The following is a 22025-nucleotide window of genomic DNA, read 5'->3' on the forward strand; positions in this document are numbered from 1 at the left end:
TCCAATATAGGGTAAGCCGCAAGGACACCAAATGCAATACACGACATTCCGTGTGTTGCAATTTGAAAAGAAATCAAGTTTATAATCAAAATTGCCATGTGTAAAATTTGATGTCTTGCATGTTAATGGGCAAATCACGCAATTACCACACGGGTGATGCCCAAGAATGGGAGGCAGATTCCAAGTAGATTCCAACGTACCACTTTTCTGGGCAGTTATTTCAGTAGACGATCTGACTAAATGATCTTTTAGATTTTTAGCTCTCTTATATGCAAAAAGGGGTACCTCAATTTCTGGGTCAATACTCCTAATAATGTTCCAATTTTTCGTGATGGTTTTCCGAATCTTGTTAGTATGGACTCCAAATGTAGTGACACATACAATTTTTTCCATTACTTTTTTTGGTCTAATGACCAATAGTTCCTCTCGGGGACAGTACCAGGCACGTTTTAGTGATTTTTTAACTAATTTATTGGGATATCCTCTCATTAATAGTTTATTTCTTAGGACTTCTGACTCCTTCATATAGTCTTCTCGTCGTGCACAATTACGACGAATCCTCAAGAATTGCCCAAAAGGCAATCCATCCCTTAGGGCTCTTGGATGTTGGCTCTTATATGATAATAATGTATTTTTCTCCGTAGGCTTTCTATGAAGAGATGTAATTAGTTTACCATCTATATTAAGAATATTGAGATCCAAAAAAGGAATGGTCTCTTTATGTAATGTAGATGTGAAGGTGAAATGGGTTTGAACCGTGTTAAGATACAGAATAAATCCAGTGAAATCTTCTTCATTCAGATTTCACTGGATTTATTCTGTATCTTAACAGAGCCAACATCCAAGAGCCCTAAGGGATGGATTGCCTTTTGGGCAATTCTTGAGGATTCGTCGTAATTGTGCACGACGAGAAGACTATATGAAGGAGAGGAACTATTGGTCATTAGACCAAAAAAAGTAATGGAAAAAATTGTATGTGTCACTACATTTGGAGTCCATACTAACAAGATTCGGAAAACCATCACGAAAAATTGGAACATTATTAGGAGTATTGACCCAGAAATTGAGGTACCCCTTTTTGCATATAAGAGAGCTAAAAATCTAAAAGATCATTTAGTCAGATCGTCTACTGAAATAACTGCCCAGAAAAGTGGTACGTTGGAATCTACTTGGAATCTGCCTCCCATTCTTGGGCATCACCCGTGTGGTAATTGCGTGATTTGCCCATTAACATGCAAGACATCAAATTTTACACATGGCAATTTTGATTATAAACTTGATTTCTTTTCAAATTGCAACACACGGAATGTCGTGTATTGCATTTGGTGTCCTTGTGGCTTACCCTATATTGGACAAACGCAACAACTGGTAAAGGCCAGAATAGGGCAGCATCGTAGTCGCATAAGGAAATCTGTTCTGACTGCACCTCTCGTTGCCCATTTTAAAGAATTGAACCATTCTGCAGACGAAATGAGGTGGCAAGTGGTAGATATTGCAACACTACCAGAAAGGGGTGGCGATATTGCTCAAATACTTCAGCGTCGTGAGTGTCACTGGATTGATAAAATCAATTCAATAAATGAAGGTCTTAACACCGCTGATGAATGGAGGGGCTTTATATCCAATATGACTTAGAACATGTGTCAGACTTCTGTAAATATTGAATATGTTGGCTCGATTTTGTGACTAATGTAAAGGCTATATCGTGCACTGTATTGAAAATACCATCTGTCAGCATTGTGTGGTAACTGTTTTTTATAAACAAACTTTTTTTTTAAAAATGTATATATGTTGGCGAAGGCTTGTAAATAGACAGAGATACATTATGTTTCTATCGTCGTTGGTATATATGCGATTGAACATCTTCATTATAATTCACTGTGTCTAGATATTTATATAATGTACTTGGTATTCAGTGATGGTGAAATTGTTGTTCGTAATATGGTTTATATATTCTGACCTGGTAGCGTTATGTCAAAACAGCAGACTATAACAAGCACAAACAGGCATTGTGACGATGTCTCTATTTGCAGCCATTTTCGAGTCAATTGCATGAGTTGTCACTAATGAATACTACGAGGACTTACACTTTGTAAACATCCCTTAGTCCTCTTTCTATGCCTATACACGCCGTCTATCACGTTATAATAGTGATGACGTCGCATTGCGCGACACAACCTCGTATCAGACGAATGATCGGAGCCAGCCATTGAGCAGCACGAGATAAACGCTAAGGTAGGAAAAAGCTTTAAAAAGCTTTAAACAGCCACGGAATACAGCGAAACATTTTCGCCTTACAAGAGCGTTTTTTACATTTTAGATAATCTGTGACACTTGGCGTGGGAACGGCATTGACCGTGAACATTAAAAATAAGACACGCTACCAGCTGTGTATACAGTGGTAAGTTGCATGGACACTTTAGTCCCGCTGTTGATGCCTTAGTCATTTGCATGCATTTTATTTACTCATGTCTTCTCCCAATTTCCGACAGTGCCCGGCTGGGTTCACTGTAAGTAAATTTATTTTACATTCTCACGTATGGGCTATCTACACCCTGGTGCAAGGTAAACCCCTTTTGACCTACTTCATGAATACTAATTATTCATGGCGACTGCAAATAGTTACAAAAAATCCTTTATTTATTATTTTGTATTTTTATAGATGTCCCTCACTGCCCAGTCCTGACGAGACCTTTATTCTAATGGTCGAAACGCCGTCGACGCACTAGGAAACGAATCAGACCAATACAGTTCCTATAATTTTATAGTAGCTGGTTAATCATTAGTTGGAATAACTTGTTCAGAGTCCAGTTTCCTGTTTTGTAAATATTCACAGCTGAAACCTGTATAGTTCACCTGGTTATACACGTTTTTGTTTCGCTCACTATTCACTTGGGATACACTGCACTTTGTATAATATTTGTATGTCGCAATTGAATCATATGCATTTCTCGATATCAAATCTAAATATAAGGTAATATCCTTTATGGTACAGTTGTGTGTCTTTTCTTTTTTCTGCCACCCTCCCTCTAATGTTTAAATTGCCATTGAGCTTGTTACAATTATTAAGTTGTATAAAAATAATATGCCATAGGAACCATTGTTTTTCTATATAAACGCACTGCCCTGGTTCCGCTGTGAGTAGGGTTTCCCTTGTTTTTCCTTTTCGCAGTTGGAAGTAGCAGCATCTCGGCTAGAGACTGCGGACTTAAGGGCACGTGTGGATGGTGTCCAACGCAATCCTTTTGATGCGGGGGGCACTCCTCAGCCTCAGCCTGTGGTGGTGGAGATGCCAGTGTCCGTTCCATTAGCTTCACATGAGCGTTTTTCTGGGGATTCAGAGAAAGTTCAGGTGTTCCTTACCCAGATAGCATTACATTATTCCTGCAAACCTAGATCTTTCCCCACTAATCAGGCTAAAGTGGCCTTTTTGATATCTTACCTGGCGGGCAATGCTGCACAGTGGGCGGTCCCCTTAGTAAATCGCAATGATCCTTTGTTACATTATTGGGAAGCATTTAAAACGGACTTTCTGAGAGTATTCGACAGAAGGGCCGATTCCTATATAGCAGATAGGGAATTGTTGGAATTACGGCAGGGAAAAAAGGATCTGGTTACATACTTGAATGCTTTCAGGCGTCTAGTGACAGAGACCACATGGCCCGAAAATAAACAGGCATCTTTGTTTCATCAAAGTTTAAATGATGAACTTAAAGACGTAATAGCGCAAATTGATCCTCAGCCCACCACATGTGAAGGTTTGATTAATTTAGCCCTGCGCTTAGACCATCGTTTAGGTGAGAGGAAAGGGGACAATCGGAGGAAACCAGGGGTTGAGACACATGTCACCAAGGAAGGGACTCCAGCTTCCTCATCCGAGCCTATAGAGATAGGGGCAGTGAGATCCGCATTGACACCAGCCGAAAGGGAATCAAGGCGTAAACAGGGCCTTTGTTTATATTGTGGAAAGAAGGGCCACTATGTGAGGGAGTGTCCTGTGAAACCTAAAACAAACCGATTCCTGGGTAACAGAGTGGCCGCTGCAGACGCAGAAAAGGCGTCGGAAAACTAATTGACTCTGGGAAACAGGAAGGGGTTTCCTGGAGTCCACTCTATGTCCCTTCATTGAGCGGCAGAGCAAAACAGGTGACGAATCATCTGTTTGTGTCCATAGTATTAATGCTGGCTGGGAAAGCGGTAGTAACATCAGCTATGGTGGATTCAGGGGCAACGGGCATGTTCATTGACTTACAAGAGGCCCGACACCTGGGAATTACTCTGGTGCAAAAAGAGACGCCCGAAGAAGTGTACGCCGTGGATGGTAGGAAGCTAAGCATGGGTCCCATTAGTTATGAAACAGAAGACATTGAGGTAATATTGGAGGACACACACTCTGAGTTTCTTACTTTTGGTGTTATTAGGGCTCCCCAATATGGTATCATTTTTGGTTTGCCTTGGTTGGAGAAACATAACCCTAGTATAGATTGGGACACCAGAACGGTGCACATGGGTTCCGAGTATTGTCTGCATCATTGTTTTCAGGGAGCTATGAAACCTGCTCAAGCCTTATCAGGCGGGTCTTGTATCGCTACAGCCGCAGAAAAATGCGTTCAACTCCCTGCTGAGTATCATTCTTTTGTCAAGGTGTTCAATGAAGAACAAGCAGAGGGGCTACCTCCGCATAGACAGTACGACTGTCAAATCGATCTGGTCCCGGGTGCGACTATCCCATGTGGACGGATCTATGCCTTAACGGAACCCGAAAACCAGCATCTACGAGAGTATCTGGACAAATTGATAGAGTTAGGCTTTATACGCCCTTCCAAATCCCCAGCCGCCTCACCTCTATTTTTCATACCAAAAGCTAATGGAGAGCTGCGCGCGTGTGTGGACTTTCGAGCATTGAATGCCATTACCATTAAGAACAGGTACCCTTTGCCCCTGATTAGTGTCTTATTGGAGCAGGTAAAAATGGCCACTATCTTTACAAAACTTGACTTGAAGGGGGCGTATCATCTGGTCCACATGCGCAGTGGGGATGAATGGAAGACGGCATTCAAGACCAGATACGGACTCTTTGAATACAGAGTAATGCCCTTCGGTCTCTGTAATGCCCCTGCGGCCTTTCAATACTTTCTAAATGATGTGTTCCGTGACATCTTGGATCGATATGTGATTGTCTATATAGACGATATTCTGGTCTATTCGGAATCAGAGACTTTGCACTGTCAACACGTAGCTAATGTGCTTACTATTTTACAGGCTAACCATCTGTACTGTAAAATCAGTAAGTGTGATTTCCATGTTCGTGTTGTGGAGCTTTTGGGGGTAATCCTGAGTCCGGAGGGTCAAGAGATGGCGGAAAGGAAGGTGGCGGCAGTAAGGAATTGGCCTGTTCCAAACAATGTTCGAGACGTCCAATGTTTCATAGGCTTCGCCAATTTCTATAGGCGTTTCATCAATCAGTTCTCTCGGTTGGTGGCGCCTATCACTGAGCTACTGCGGAAAGGGAAAGGATTCGTGTGGTCTGAGGAAGCGCAATCTGCCTTCACGGCCCTCAAGGAAGCGTTTGTATCGGCTCCTGTGTTGTCCCATCCTGACCCGGATAGCCTTATATCGTGGAGGCGGATGCCTCAGAGGTGGCGATTGGGGCTATCTTATCTCAACGCCATACGGATACGGGTCAGTTACACCCGGTGGCGTATATGTCTCGTAAGCTGAATCCAGCTGAACTGAACTATCACATCGCTGAAAAGGAGTTGCTGGCCATACGTGACTCTTTTCAGGAATGGCGGCACTTCCTCATGGGTGCTCGGCATGTGGTCACTGTTTATTCCGACCACAGGAATTTGCAATTCATGTCTGCTGCGCGTCATCTGTCGCCTAGACAGCTCCGGTGGATGATGTTCTTTTCTGGGTTTAATTTCATCTTTACGTTCCGCCCTGGAGCTGACAATAGGAAGGCAGATGCTCTCACCCGCCAGTCCACATGTACCCCTTATGTGGAGAAGGCTGAGGCTAGCATTGTGGCTCCGGATAGAGTGGTGTGTGTATTGCAGCCTGATACCTTCTTGAGGGATGTCAGGAAAGGGGTGGACACCTTTGTCTGGAAGACTTGGCTTGGTTGTCATCAGGAATGGAAGCTGCATGGGGGCCTGCCACTGTTTCAAGACAGGTTACTGGTGCCTACCTGGGCCTTGAGAAAGCAGGTCTACGAATGGGGCCATAAGTCGCCTAGTGCAGGACATCTTGGTGTTGCCAAGACTCTGGAGAGTGTACTGAGACAGTTTTGGTGGCCATCTGTGAGGCCTGATGTTGAGCGATGGGTGTCTGCATGTGCTCAATGTGCAAGGATGAAATCGGACCACGCCAGCCTGCAGGGGTTGTTGCAGCCTCTCCCTACTCCGACGATCCCCTGTGATCGGATATCGGTGGACTTCATCGTGGGTCTTCCAGCTGACAAGGGTTGTACGGCCATTATGGTGGTGGTCGATTATATGCCCAAAATGGGGCATTTTGTGGCCTGTAAACAAGTACCTTCGGCGGGTCAGCTGGCGGTACTACTTATGGTCAATGTGGTGAGGTTACATGGTCTGCCAAGTGTCATTGTTTCAGACAGAGGGTCACAGTTTACTGCTCATTTTTGGAAGAAATGGTGTTCTTCGTTGCATATAGACTCTGCCCTTTCCACCAGTTTTCACCCACAAACCGATGGCCAGACTGAACGGTTAAACCAGACTCTTAAGCAGTATTTGAGATGCTATGTGGATAATGATAAGGAGAATTGGGTGGAATACTTGTGGCTGGCAGAGGTGGCTTACAACAACGCCCAGCACGGTTCCACCAAGAACACTCCGTTCTATTGTTTGTATGGCAGACACACTCGTTTTCTTCCTTTTGTGCAGCCGAAACCGGACTCCCTGCTTCCAGGGGTGGCGCATAGGGTGGCCCATATTAAGGAGACTCTGGTTAAAGCGCAGGAACAGTTGCGGGCTGTGAAACTCAAGTACAAGGCTGCTGCTGATAAACATCGGAGGCAAGGTCCACTGTACTGTGCAGGGGATGAGGTGTGGTTGTCCACTAGGAATATGCGTTTCAGAAAACACAGTGTGTTCAACCCGAGATTCATTGGGCCTTATAAGGTGCTGAAACATGTGAACCCGGTGGCAGTGAAACTAAAGCTCCCTTCCCATCTCCGCATCCATCCGGTGTTTCATGTCTCTTTGTTGAAACCTTCATTGTCCAAAGGCCAACATCGTCCTCCCCCCGTGCTGGTGCAGGGGGAGATAGAGTATGTGGTTTGTCGGATTCTGGACTCCAAATTTCGGAGGAGTAAATTGTGGTATCTGGTGTCATGGAAGGGGTACGGGCCGGAGGAGAACTCGTGGGAACCTGCTCTGGGTGTTCATGCCCCCAAGCTGGTGTCTGCTTTTCATCGGAGATGTCCCGCGAAGCCGGGCCCATGACCCCGCTGTGCGAGAGGGATGTACTGTCATGATCGCGGGCTTCGCGAACTGCATTTCCCGGCATGCTCCGGGATAGAACTACAGTTCCCGTGATCCTCCGTGACGCGCTGCATTCTCGCAAGGAACTTCTTTAAAAAGAATGGCAGCCGGGGATCGGTGTCGGGTATTCCTGTCCTGATGCTTTGCTGCTTTGGATTTCTTGGTCCTGGTGCGGTAAGGGTGCTTGCACCACAGTACTTCACCGCAGAACGCTGTTTTCTGCTGTTGGTTCCTGTTAGCTTTTAGCAGTGAACGATAACGGTGTTATCGTGTTACCGGAGCTATTCTTGTGTATGTTCTTTGGATGTGTCTCGGTTGGCATTTTCTGCCAACAGTGGTGGTTCTTGTAGGTGCTATCAGACATTGGATAGCATCTCTTACAGTACTGTTTTCTTTGCCTTGTGAATTGGACGAAACTGTAGACCCAACTAAGAAGTATTAGTTGGTGTTGAACTTCAGGAGTTCCAGTGGAGCTTTGTGTGTAACATATACACTGTGTGGAAAGGCTATTTACTTAACTTTGATTCAGGTGTTAACTGTGTATTTGACTCTTCTATTAACAGGGGTTCTGGAGGTGTGAAATACACTCTTCCCCTGTGAGGTTTAGTAGAGTCAATACTTAGGTAGGTTCATATGTCATGTATAGTTGGTTTGGTATATGAACGCTGGATCTTCATTCCCAGGTATATCACATATGTTCTTGTATTTTGTACATTACTTTAGTTACACCGTATCAACCCCTACGTTGCCTCTACACATCTACAAGGCTTTATTCTTCTTATACAGGTATAGCCCTTTTTAGTACTTTCTATAGCTTTGTGATGTTTACCGCATAGTAACTAGTCTTATGTGTGTGTTCTGTTTGTGTCTTTCAGATCTCCCTCCCTGCTGTCCCCTTCCTTTCCTTCCCGATCTTTTCTATTTATCCCCTCACTTAATCAAGTAAACGCTCTGTGCCATTACGGCTATTCAGGCATTGGCTCGATTTAGAGGTGGGCTTACCACTCAACAAACCGATCCTGAGGACTAACTCGTAACAGCAATAGGTCTCGCATTTATGCGAGTTTAAACTATTGGCATTGTAAATGACAATGCTTTTTATTTATGTTTTAATAACGAAAACAAAAATAAAAGGCATTGTCATTTACAATGCCAAGAGCCCAAACTCAAAAACAGTTTAACCTCCAGAACCCTCTATTTGACTGAAGGAATATACTGCAAGGAAAGTAAGATTCAGTCGCCTCAAGCGATACTTGCTCTACCTCTGTTAAGTTGGTGTGGCATCCCACCGTTGGGCATGCAGAGCCTAGTAAGGCATTTCAAGAACTGTGCCACCCTCAGGAGTCAGACACTGCATGCATCATGCCCCCTCGGGATGCCTCGTGGCAGGCTTTCAAGGTGTAATCCCTTTCTATGCGGCGAGCTCTTCAGTGCTATCGGGTGTTACATTATCCACTCCTCCTATCCTAACTCTCTTTGTGGCTTCAAGATACCTTCCCCTCCTGGGGAAGTGACTACCCAGGGAGGCACTGCTTGCATCACCCCTCCTGGGGATCCCTTTCTAGACATGCTTTCCAGCTATCCTCCACTCCATACTCTCACGCTCTCCAGCCTTTTCAGGATTCATCCTGTCCTGGGGAGGTGGCACTACAGGTGGGATTTTCAGGTATCAGCCCCTTCCAGGAAGCAGACTGTCTGTTCGGGCACTTAAAAAAAAGAATCTCTCCTGAGGGGCCATAGCTGCATCGTGCCCATAGGGAGAGCTTTGGCAGGGTAAGCTTTTCAGGTACCATCCCCTCCTCTCAGGTGGCTCTCAGAGAAGGCCTCTGCAGTACCAACGCCCGCTGCAGATCTGGCTCAGCCAATTCAGTATCATCCCCTGCCGGGGAGAAGGCTCTTCCCAAAGGCATCCATCATCTCTACCTAGGGGTGCTTATTTAGGCAGGCCTATCAGGGATCACTTCTTGGGGTGATTCCTGTCCAAACCAGTCTTATAGGCATCACTCCATCCTGCGGAAATTGCTCTCATGCAAGCCATTCATGTATAATTGCATAAACAGCTTCTTTCACCCTGGACTTCTTGATCTCCATGTACATGCCTAAGCCATCATGCTCCAAGTTTAACATGCATCAGCAGCATGTACTGATGCATGCAAAAAGCAGCTGATTAAAGGCCCCGGGCATGTTCGTGGATGAGCTAAAGGTGAACGTGCAATGCATTGCTCCAGTTAGAAACAGTGAGTGTTATGTCTTGTAATAAAGGTGTCATACAATTGTGCCTAGCAAAGTCATTTTACCAGCGTACATGGTCCTACATATGAAAAAATGATATTGAGGAACTGGTAAGAGTACCCTGCCAGGTCACTCAGACAGAAGGCGGGGAGATTCGAGACATGAGGAAACTCAACCATTTGGAGGTGGTTTTGTGAATGCCCTCTGCACAGCCCTCTCGAGAAGGCCGCCGAAATGGAACCCAAGTGCCCTATGTAGTAGCAGGCCAAACCCAAGTAAGCTAACAACCAATCCAGCCACAGACAAATTCTGTATGGAAAAAGGCTCAATCCTCAGTATAGGGAATGATCGAAATGCAGTCGACACACAATGTTATGGAACAGGCTTCCTTCAGAGGTACTCCTGGACAGATGAGTTTTAAGACAGACGGCATTCCAAGAAATATTGAGAGCAGATATTCGGGTTGTTCCAATTTGGCTATTTGCCACTCAAGGTAATACAGATTTCCTTCTTCTGACGGAACACGCCAACTGGTCAAATACCTCCCTTTATTTGTTCCTTTTTACAACCAATCCATAGTCCGGATTCGGAAAGCTAAAGACAAAGGAACATTGGTTGTTTTTTCAACTCTAATAGGACAACTTCAAAACGTAAATAAATGAGCAAGAGAAAGGTTAAGCTGGGGACCCAATCAGGTTGTGCAGTGTTGGTATAAGTAGTGATGCTATATGCAGAGTCACTCAGGGTCATTGGTGGGTCTGGCATAGTGTGCCCTGTTGTAGTAAGTAGACCCAGGCAGACTGCTGGATCCTGTGGCAGGTTGTCCTGCAGGCCAGTCGATCACCGGGTCAAGGTAAACACGGAATGGCAAGCTTCCCTCGGACAAATTCCAAGTCAGTTATCTGGCTTCCAAATAAGGAATGGTTCAAGGCCCCGCTGACCAGCAGACTGGCATTTCCCTGCTCCAACCATCCAACAGTTATCCATCTCACTGCAATTCAATAGGAAACCCGCATTACAAATGCATATTTTTAATTAACTGGACCCTTGTTACAACTCTGAACGAGGCGAGGCTACTCACAGTTTGAGCCTTATTTACTCGGGTGTCGGAAGGAGATTCGGGTTGTTTTCTTACATTGGAGGTGGGGGACAGGAGTAGAGGACCGTAGTTCATTACATCTGTCCAACCTGAGTTTTTCGGACAATTGGTCATTCCAAGGACGGAATGCGCCGGGATTGGGTACTGTGCTTGGGGGGAGGGGTGTGAAAAGTGACAGTCTGGCAGAGGGGTCATTCATAGCTTGGCCTTTCCCCCCTGGTGCTGTAGACAGTTATCCCGCCTGCGGGACCACGCTTTAAACGTACCATGGAGCCTCTCTTAACCCTACATCCTCGACGGAGAACGCCTGCTAACACGTGGGCCTGCACCCACCGCCAGCCGAGTCCGACCGACCGCGTGTCAGGGCCCGCACACCGGCCCGGCAGCCTCCGCTCTCAGCTAAAACCATGAACCATGACTGACAACGGGAACATGGGCACGGACAGAAGGGCAATCCCTTTCCAACAGAGGTGCCAAGGCCCAGACACGCTGAGCCAAAGCGGCCAACAAGGATCAGAGGGAAGCACAAGGAGGCAGCAGCTTCCTGCCTGAAGCCATCCACAGGGGGCACCAGCAGCGGCCTCTTCAGCGCTACACCCTCAGCGCTACACTCCCCTCGGCGCTAAACCGCCTCGCCGCTCAGAGGTGAGAGCTCAGGGGCGCTCCGAGGAGTTCAGCGAGGCGTGGGCGGGCTGGGGACGGCACAGAGTGAGATGTGTTTCAAAGCCCTCCACACGCTCTCACTGCAAGCCATGCTGAGCCGTCAGTCAAAGAATGCCGACAGTCACACCTGGTGAGACGAGCGAAACAATTCGTGGTACTTACCGCGGGTCTTCGAACTCGACGAAAGCAAAAGGGGGCCCACCGCGCTGATTCTTGAGGTCGATATCACAAATAGTGCCATATTTGTACAATACGTCCTCGATGTCCTTGGTGCGAATGTCGGGCGGCAAGTTCCCAACATATATGCGGCAGTCATTGTTCCCGGCGGGGCCGCAGATAACGCCTCCTGCCATGCAGTCCAGGGTGGCGGGCGGATGGGGGCGTACGCCGCAGGCGAAGCAGAAGTAGGAAAAATGGTTAAAAATACATGCGAGTCACACAAAAGAGAGCAGCTACAAGCACGACACGCGGTTGAAAAGGCCGTGCACGCTGCAGGCTCACTCCTTAAATCTCTTCTCAAAATGGTGACTGCCCGCCTCTAGGACCATTCACAGCTTACATTTAAATGCAAGGTATTCTTCCGCCGCATTAAAGTAGTAGCTTACGGCAATTCGATGTGTGTCGATGCCCCAAACATTAACAGAAGTAACTATGACATTTCTAATGGAAACTATTTTGTGAAATTAGTATTTCCTATCCTTATAGGTTACGAGAGTAGTCATTAATTACCGTTTGAACAGTGTGTGCATATGGAGTGTGACGTAATTCCGGTCGGAGTAGTCCATAGGTTCGACGCGTTGTTTCGGGAAAACCAGCACCGCCTCTCCCCTAACTCCTCCACCGCCGAGAAACGCGCAGGAATGACTGCGAAAAGGCAACAACAACAAAAAAACATCGCCAGAAACGCGAGAATGGATCCTTGGCAAAGTTAAGCCAAGCCACCCCCATTGAAATGGCCAGACTCACTGAGAAAAGCTCCCTCTCTGGTACGCGAGAAGGCAGGGTATAGTCTTTGATCACAAAGCGTCTTGTTCTTCACGAGTGAATGCAGTGGCAAGGACAGCACAGTTCCACCTCAATGTATTCAGTAGAGGGACACAATTTTTAAGATTCCATCCCAAAGTTGACCACTTCCGTGCACTGGTCTCAACAAAAAAGTCTAGAAAGTTAAATTCCAAGTATTTGTGCATCTTCATCACGGAACTAGTAGACCCCTGATGTCAGGTATCAGCTATACCACTTCTAATTCAGGAAGAAAACGAAATCCATCCTTCACTGCCGAGCTTTCTCTAATAATGCAATTGAAGACCTGCCTGGATCCTCATTCAGGGCTCTTTGTCTCTCTTGACCTGGTTTTCCATTACCTTGCTTCTACTGGCTTCTGGGCTTCTACTTTGATTGTGAAGACTTTACTCCTTCTTTCATGTCAGCCTGTTCCTAGAATTTTCTGTGTGGACGAATGTGAATCCTACCCCGTATATATGCCAGTCTCACTCCACGAGTGCATAAGGTGATTTAGCAGGTACATGCTGGTTCCCCTTCAGGGTGACTCTATTGATCTTAATGCTTGGTAGGGCAAAGAGTCAAGTTAATGCTCATTCAGTAGTCTTTTATCATGCAGCTAATTTTCCTGTATTTTATAGGCTGTATCATAAGCCAGTGATTAATGCTGTTTTGCTGATTGTGGATATCCTTTAAACAGCATATATAACTCTCCAATCTGTAAATCCATCATACAGAAAAGCCTTGATTTTTTAGACAGAGAGACAGTCATTATCCTTCTGCTGTGTGCAGGGGTGATTTAGATTACTCTTTTTAAGTAATCTTTAGCTACAGTGCCATTTTCTGCAACCTCGGTCCTAGTACTGTTTGGATTTGCTTTTTTTGCTTTATACTTTGCACTCTTATTTTTATGTAGTTTATATGCAGCCAAAAAGTCACATTTTTGCCCACTTCACAACAGTATTAGCTGAAGTATATAAGAAAGACGATAGTAAGGTTCAAGGAAGGTAGATATTTACAGCAAACGGAGCCGGAGTCACTTGTGTAAAAAAAGGGTTGTAACATATGGAGGAAGTAGTAGACTAAAGGAAGTGATGTGGAGGATAAAGCTACACAGAAATACAGCAATGAAACCTTAAGGTGAGTAAGTAGATCATATTGCTCCTTGTCTTCGACAGCTGGTGGCAATAGTGATACAACCATCAAAAACGTCATTGGCGTCATGGTCGCCCAATACTTTTCCTTTTATTGGAAATGATATAATGCTTTACATGATGTTGGGGCTAAAAGGTACTTAAGGGAATGTTGGACTGAGTGCATTTTCAAAACACAGGTGAGAATTCCTTCCGGCTAACTAATGTTTCCCCCAAGTTTGTGGTAGGCCATTCCACAGGTGTTCCAGTTCTTTACTCACATGGAACGACTAGAAATATGCACAATTCTATGTTCTTCATGTAGCGCTGTTGAGTTATAACATCTAGCCAAAGCATTCACATTGTGGTCCTGGTTTTGGAAATGTGCGCCTATTCTACTTAAAATGGGGATGCCTCTGTGTAGAAGCATACATTGTAGATCTTAGAAAAGGCCTATTAGACAGTCCAAATTCACTAAAAGAAGACTCAAATATAAAGTACTCAGCAGTCGGATTACCTCATAGATGGCGAAGCCGATTGTGAACAGATTGGCGCCTACTTTGCGATCTTTCCTGCGATTCTTCTGCATCAGTGACACCAGGAAGCTACAAAGGACCTCGTTGTCATCAGGGTCATCATCTTCCTCCAGGAGTATCAGGCGATACTGAGGGTTGGTCCAGAAGGTGTCTGCAACATCAAAGAAGAGAAGTTAAGGGGGACAAATCTTCCGAAACAGAGAAATCAACCTGGTTTAATAAATTGTTTCACTCCTTTTACTAAACTGAGGGCAGTTGTCTTAAATAATTAACGTTAAAAAAAAGTGAAAAGAAAAAGAAAGGAGAAAAGAAAAAATAATGAATGGATGAATGAAAGAAATTGATCAAGTAAAAAGCCTGAAATTGTGGAACTCGAAAGTTAAGGGAGCTGCCAAGAGAAATGCTTGTTACGCAAAAGAATACAAAGTTCCCCAGGGATGGTTAAGGAAGTATGTGTAAAGATATGGAGGTAGAACGAAAGGCAGGGAACGAGGTGTTCCCTTGTTGGAACTAGAAGACCTCACACACCCAGAAGCCTAGGTGTCATGCTTCATCATTGGTCTCCTGCTCCTCGTCAGACTGGCGCTGCAATGTCTGACGGGCGCCGTAGGCGCTCTTTGTTGGAGATCTTTTGTTCCAGCCAATGGTTTGAGTGCGTGTAAGGGGTCTGGTGAAGGTGTAGTCGTGAGGGAATAGTGAGATTAAAAAAGGTAAGTCAGTCCACAAGGGACTTTATTAACGTGGCTGACTCCCTTGGTTAAAAGGGTGGGAGGGGAGAAAGGAACTGCTTAGTCTACAGTGGGCTAACTCAACCCTGTAAAAAGGTCGACATGTTTCTTGCCTGTCTGGCAATTCTTCAGGACCTCGGGTGTAAGGTATTACACAGTGAGAATTAGGTAGACAAAAAATGAAGAAGAAAGATACAACCTCACTGGGTCAATCAAGGAGCAGGCCAATTGGTCCTGCTCTAGAGGGGAGACCCTAAGAGCAACACGACAGGGCCCCGCAGTCTGTTCCCGTGGGGCTGTTCGAAAAGGTAAGGTACCTTATACACGAGCAGCCAGGGTGTATAACCTACCCCCAACGCGAGGCGCCCCAGTCGGTGGCCTGCTCCTTGATTGACCCAGTGAGGTCAATCTTTTAACCAAGGGAGTCAGCCACGTTAATAAAGTCCCTTGTGGACTGACTTACCTTTTTTAATCTCACTATTCCCTCACGACTACACCTTCACCAGACCCCTTACACGCACTCAAACCATTGGCTGGAACAAAAGATCTCCAACAAAGAGCGCCTACGGCCCCCGTCAGACATTGCAGCGCCAGTCTGACGAGGAGCAGGAGACCAATGATGAAGCATGACACCTAGGCTTCTGGGTGTGTGAGGTCTTCTAGTTCCAACAAGGGAACACCTCGTTCCCTGCCTTTCGTTCTACCTCCATATCTTTACACATACTTCCTTAACCATCCCTGGGGAACTTTGTATTCTTTTGCGTAATAGTTGATTGGACACATACTCTGGACCCCGTTAAATATTGTCCACCATTGGTTCCCAATTTTGTATCAAGAGAAATGCTTGGACACATTTGCTAATATGTCAAACCTTAGAAGCACTGACATTGTCCTCAACTGTAGATGATCACACTCACTAAGATATTTCCCAATACGAGACAGGGTTTGACAATACTTACATGTGTGCCTTGGGTCTTGCAAAGATATGAAAGGGCTACACACATACCACTACAGTACCAGCAGCCCATACCATTAAGAATGTACACTGCTTCCATAAAACGTGAAAAGAGAGTAAGATCTCTTTTGTCTTTCACAATGTTCGGTCTGGAGCTGCCAAGACATTTAGCAAATAATACACAGAGAGTGGACTTTAGTTTCCCCCTTTTAAGCACAGCTCATTTTATGTGTCTTTGTGCTTTGCGTGTTGTGAAAGCCCACAGACATGCTGTGCAGGTCTACATTTTGCAGTGGTGTTTAGCCTGGTAAAATAGTCTGAGCCCAGAATGACACTTGCTCTATCCAGTTGTTTCTTTTGTGAAATAAGCCCCAATCTCAGGATAGCCTTGCCTTCTCTGTGCAGATCCTGTTGTTGATTATAGTGAGACTGATGTGGGGCAGATGAAAGCCTGCGCTGGAGCACTGTTGGTACCATCTCTTCTGGTGTAACTGTGCCTCCAGCAAAGATTCCCCTGCTGCTGTGTATTCAGTTACATCAAACTACGAAGGAATTCAGGACTGGCAGCAGCATCTGCAACCTCTCCAGCACCTCCAACTACATGATCTGTACCAACATCTGTAACGCTGTAACTGTACCGCTTAGACCACCATGCTTTCACCACCTCATATGCCTTTCCACACCGAAGTGCATGCAGTGCTGGAAATCGAGTTTTCAAAGTTCTTGAGTAAAACTGACCCGACCCACAAGTTTCAGGGCATTTATCGAAATAATACAATTAGAAGTCATGAAACTTCACTGCCCCAGCCCATAATTTGAAACACAAAAATGAATGCTCTGTATTGTCCGAGCTGCTATCTTAGAGGTGGGCAATGACTTAAATTTGCACTATGATCATTTCACGTCACCTTAAGGATAATATGGTGCAACACTGCACAAGCAGACTACATCTGCCAGCAGGACACAATTTAGGTGGGGGAAGAGGAAGAGGCTGTGCTCACACGACTGAGCTATGAAAGAGGTCAGCCTATAGATGAGTGGCTGTGCAGTGGTAGGAGAGAGATTGAGCAGCAGACGAATCAGCTGTTGACTTGCCTGTTTTGTTGATGTCTTGCCTGTTTTGCTGTTGTCTTTGTGTTTCTTCCTGTTCTAACCTCACCTGCGGCCTTCCCCGCCCAGGCAAATAAAGCATAAGCAGTATAGATCACACGCTTCTCTATTTCATCAATACAATGTTCCGTTTATTTCATACCATGGCCATGATCAAAAACATCAGTTCTTTAGGTAGGAGACAGGGAATGTGTGCCTTCTTTTTAACTCACCTTTCTCCCAGTTCTCCTTTCTTATTTCTCTCCATCTTTCTACCCGCAAACCTCAAAGCCTTGAAGCGAGACAGGCCACTTTTCTTTATTTTTGCGATCCCTCGCCCATGTACATGAAGCTGTGTTATAAAGGAACCACACTAATTTAAGCTTCACATTTTAGAATGGAGTCCTTGGATTTGCTTCTGGTTTGGGCTAAGTAGGCTGTTTTCAGCACCCATTTGCTAGTCCCAAAGGCAGGGTGGGACTGAATCTGATTAAATCCCAGCACAGAATATTAAAACTAGTTTGTATCTAACTAGGAAGGTAAAGGTTTAACATTTTTTCACCTCATGCCCATCACATCCACAGTTTAAGAAAATTCCTTCAACCGGAAACAGTCACAAGAATTCTTGAGATTTCGTTTATGGACCTTGATGCCATCAGAGCCGTGAGAATTGGAAGCATTAAAGGGGCATCTACGTTATAGATCAAAACCTTCTACTTTGTCTAAAAAATAACAATAGAAATTCTAACATGTTCATTTGTTTGATGTCGCCAGGGGGAGTTTTGAGATCTATTATGACGACACTCATTGAATGCCCCCCTTGATGTTTTAGTCTGCTGGTCTGTAGCACTCTAGACCTGTAGTCATGAGCAGTGTGCATTGAGACAACTGGATAAGCCCCCTTCTGTCATTGGCTGGCTTGAGTCAGCCCCTTTAAGGCCTTGCTTTAGTAAATGGTCTGTCCTTCACGGTTTCACACTCGTTCAAATCTAGCTGACCATTCATCCAACTATTATTTTTCCAATTATTTATTGCTTGTGCTGCATTTAGCTTCACATTTATATTTGTATGGAACCTTACTGTAAGAACATTAACCTCTGTTTGTGAGAATATCACAGAGGTCACCTACAAACGACACAAACACCTCCTTCTCCCTTAACCACCAGACACATAGCTAAAACCATCTACTCAACGGCTTTTAATCACCCACTCACTCACATTTACCCACCTTCAGTAAATATTTTCACTCACATTAACCCACCAATAATAATCCACCAAGCCCTTCATTCACAACCTCACCCACCCATAGAGCCAAACACAAACATGCACACATCTTCGCCAAGCAATCAGTTAACACGTGGATTAGCAAAAAATCAAGCCAGTTCTTGCGCAAACAAGATTTAGTCAAATATATGTATAATTATGTACTTCTAAACCATTTTTTTATGTTTAGTGTTCAAAGAAAATGATTACGAAAATCATGAACATTATTGAAGTGTAGTTACCGATAGATATTAGTCCTACATGAACACCTGAGCCTTCACTGTTCCAAAGAACGAATAAATGACTGGTATATTTTTAAAGTGCAAACAGTTACCTCAGATGGGAAATCATGGCGCTATCACAGCTGTAAGGAGGATACTAAACCATGTGAAAAAGCTACGTTTTCAATTTTTTACGAAAAACAATAATAGTAGGGGCATGACAGACATCAGTGGGAAGTAAATTTAATTTTGTGGCCCCTCCAAAAGAGAAGAAGATTCTGCCAATTATGGCTCTACCCTTATTTTGGGAACCACCAGGAGTCAAACACCTCTGGATCTCAAAGCTGTTTGTGGAGAATATAGTTGTAAAAACAAAATGCTTTTGCAGATATTTTGGTCCTCCTTTTTCTGGGCGAGGTATATTAAAACCATAGCCTCAAAAATCATAAAGATTACAAAGATGGGGAAAAATAGAGTGATATTTCGAAATTCACAGTCCCAGATGATCAGCTGCATTCTGAATGACTTGTAATCTCTGAAGAAAATATTTGGGTACGGCATGATACAAGGAATTACCATAATAATGTCTTGGCAAGACCTAAGCATGGGCAGTGTTTTTTCGGCTAGAAAAGACAGAAAAATACATCAGAAATAGTCTTTTAGTTGTTTTTTTATAGGTGGTCTCTACCTGACTCTAATCGTCTCAGGCCTGTAGGACTGACTTTCCTAAATTAGGATCATCAAAGAAAATGTAATTCTAAGATATTTTCATGTTTATTTAGGTAGCCCAACAGACCAACTAGGAGTGACAAAGTGTTAGGTGTAAGATCTTGGCTGAGTATACAATGAGTAGTAGAAAAAAGAGCTTCCCCCATATTACGTCACATTTTGGCAACCTTTCTCAGCCAAATATTTTGGCAATAAATAACCTAGTTTTTTGGCTATGTGACTGACTGAGGCGATTTGGTATACTAACCCATCTTGTGCCAACTGTTCAAAATCAGTACATTACAGCATTTTATGAGATGGTAATTCAAACAAAAGCACAAGATGTTCAAGGAACACAAATGTCCTTCAGTAAGGACACCTGGAATTATGCTGCAGGGAAGGGCTAAATTTTGCGGAAGGAACTGGTGAATTATGCAGCAAGAAAAGGTAAATTATGCTGCATAATGCTTCACATTGGATACTGTTACTTTATTGTTTTGTCATTTTTACACGTTAACACTGTCTGGGCAAAGGTTCACTTCATTAGTACCAATCTGACACCCAAATAAAGCTATAAGCAACAGAAAGATGACCAACACTTGTGAAGGACTTTCCACTATGCAGCAACATGTGTTTCTGTGTTTTTAGTAACTTTTGATCAGTTTGTACTAGAAACACATTTCTTCAGGGTACAATGTCTAGATTAGGCAGCAGATGATGGAATATTAGGAAAATGCACCACACCCATAATTATGTGGAAAAGGCAACTGCCACAAAATAGCATAATTCCAGTGGCTCTGCCGTCAGTCAGTCAAGGTGTGTGTTGTAGGCCCCACTGCTGTAGAATGCCAAACACACTACTATCCATGAACACCTTTATTTTGTTTTACTTGGCTACTAATTTTGTATTCTTTTGGTTTATTCTTCCAACATCCAAAGAAAGGTTAGCAAATGTCTGGGACTTGTATTAAAGTTCTTTCTTGATAGTGAATTTCTCTAATGTAGAAGGTGATTTGTCACCTACCAGGGAAATTGCGACATCCACCGGCTGAACACCCTCGGACCCACCGCCCCTCGTTGACGGACACTGTCCAGGTCTTCAGTCTGTCAGACTCCAGGGCATCAGGGGTGAGGTTGCAGATCTCCAGCTTTGTGAAGTTCTTCAAGAAATCATCAAATGACATCCTTGGATGAGATGAGAAGAGGAAGAACATTTTTAAAGGAGCAAACTAAAGAAGAATTACAAAAAATTATAATGATTTCTTGTCAGGAAAACGCTGTTCAAATTAATATTGAAAAAGACCTGTGCAATTTCAACAGTAGCGGCTGCTATGGGGTAGTAGTGGTGAGATAGGGGGATTTGAAAAAAGAATTAAAAAGAAAAATCCACTTACCTGCCGGCCGCTGCCTCTCCTCCATTCGACGCAGGAATAACATGAAGCACACAGCCTCTCAGACTCCCATAGCCAATCATGACACTGCTGTCACCAGCATGAAAGCATCGTGATTGGTTTATACACTGTGGTTCGGCACTCAGACAGGGAGTCAGAGCCTGTGCATGTTCTCCACCCAGGCTGTGCAGTACAGTCGGGTGGAGGACATGCTAAGTGGCAGGACTATTTGGTAGGCCCAAGATGACCGGCCAGACCATCATGCGCACTTAAAAAATGCCCACCACTCCTCCCCCCTGCTCTATGTGCAGGCCATCCTCACCCGCACCTACAAAGCCAGTACGGAAAAATAAAATGATGATAATGTGGTATTATTATTTTATTTTTCCTGCAGGGCGACACGCCTCATCCTTCGCGGAGAAGCCGCCGGAAAATTTCAATATTTTATTTATGATGCATGATGTTTCATCGTGGTGAGCTATATATTGTTTGAAATGACTAAACGGCAAAGCATATCTTGCATCAAAAGAAATCCATAAACGAGTTAATTATATAATATATATATCTTTTTTATTATATTTATTGTTTTTTTTAAATTATAAATTATATGATTAAAAAAAAATCACATATATTACACACCGTTCGGACATACATACGAGATCAGTTTCACATATATTTCAAAATATTAAAATAAACTGCAAAGAACGGCTATATCACGTTATTGAAAATAACAGATTGGCAATCCTCAACTTGCTTGAATAAAAAAAAAATTCTAATAATTTATCATTTTTAGATTGGGCCATCAAGGAAATAATGTAACAAATGACCTTAAAACCAGTCAACAATAAAATACCAAACATTCTAGAAATCCTACTGTTGGTGATTGTTAGAGGTGTCCAACTGAGAAAATCGAGCTGTAGTTGTTTCTATGTACCGGACCTTTAATTGATCTCTGTACCACGTCAGCTCGGGTACAGGAAATCTATGAGGTATGGGGATATACAGATCAGTAATATTACTGGTAATTACTCGGCCCGCTTCATGGTCTTTTTGCCCACCATGTTACCGCAGATTAGACCCAGCCATATGCCATTTATCCTTGGTCCAGCTCCAACAGGAACAGTCAAGCCTAAACTGTCAGGCCATGTCCTGTCTGCGCTGGAACCCAAGACCAGTTTCAGATTAATTGTGCCTCTTCAATCGGATGCAGCGTGGCTTCAGTGGCACAGTGAGTAAGGGACACATGTCTGGACATACCCTTCGCACTTAGAACGTCGCACTGAGAAATACAAAAAAGTTATGGATGGAATGCTTTAAATAATCACAGCCACTTATATTATCCCCTGGCCACAACCCAGCCCAATTAGGCCAAAAGCAGTTTTGGATTGTTTGTGTTCTGGTTCAGAGAAGACCTGGCTTGGGTGTTCGGACTGCCCTGTTCGTAGTGAATAAGGAGCAAGAATGATTTTCATATGACTGGGTCTAGTCTAAGATGACATG

The 22025-nt window shown here is 44.1% G+C and overlaps 1 protein-coding gene across 1 annotated transcript in view; it reads right to left on the bottom strand.

Moving 5' to 3' along the window:
- CAPN3 (calpain 3) overlaps positions 1 to 22025 on the bottom strand; it is a 396758-nt gene that overhangs the window by 114154 nt on the left and 260579 nt on the right. The window contains exons 10-11 of the mRNA XM_078659629.1: positions 20159 to 20319; positions 14152 to 14321 (exon numbers count right to left, since the gene is read on the bottom strand). Coding sequence (XP_078515755.1) covers positions 14152 to 14321; positions 20159 to 20319 — 331 coding nt within the window. The remainder of the gene's footprint in view (positions 1 to 14151; positions 14322 to 20158; positions 20320 to 22025) is intronic.

This window comes from Lissotriton helveticus, chromosome 9 (genome assembly GCF_964261635.1).
Source record: "Lissotriton helveticus chromosome 9, aLisHel1.1, whole genome shotgun sequence".
In the NCBI taxonomy this organism is placed as follows: Eukaryota; Metazoa; Chordata; class Amphibia; order Caudata; family Salamandridae; genus Lissotriton; species Lissotriton helveticus.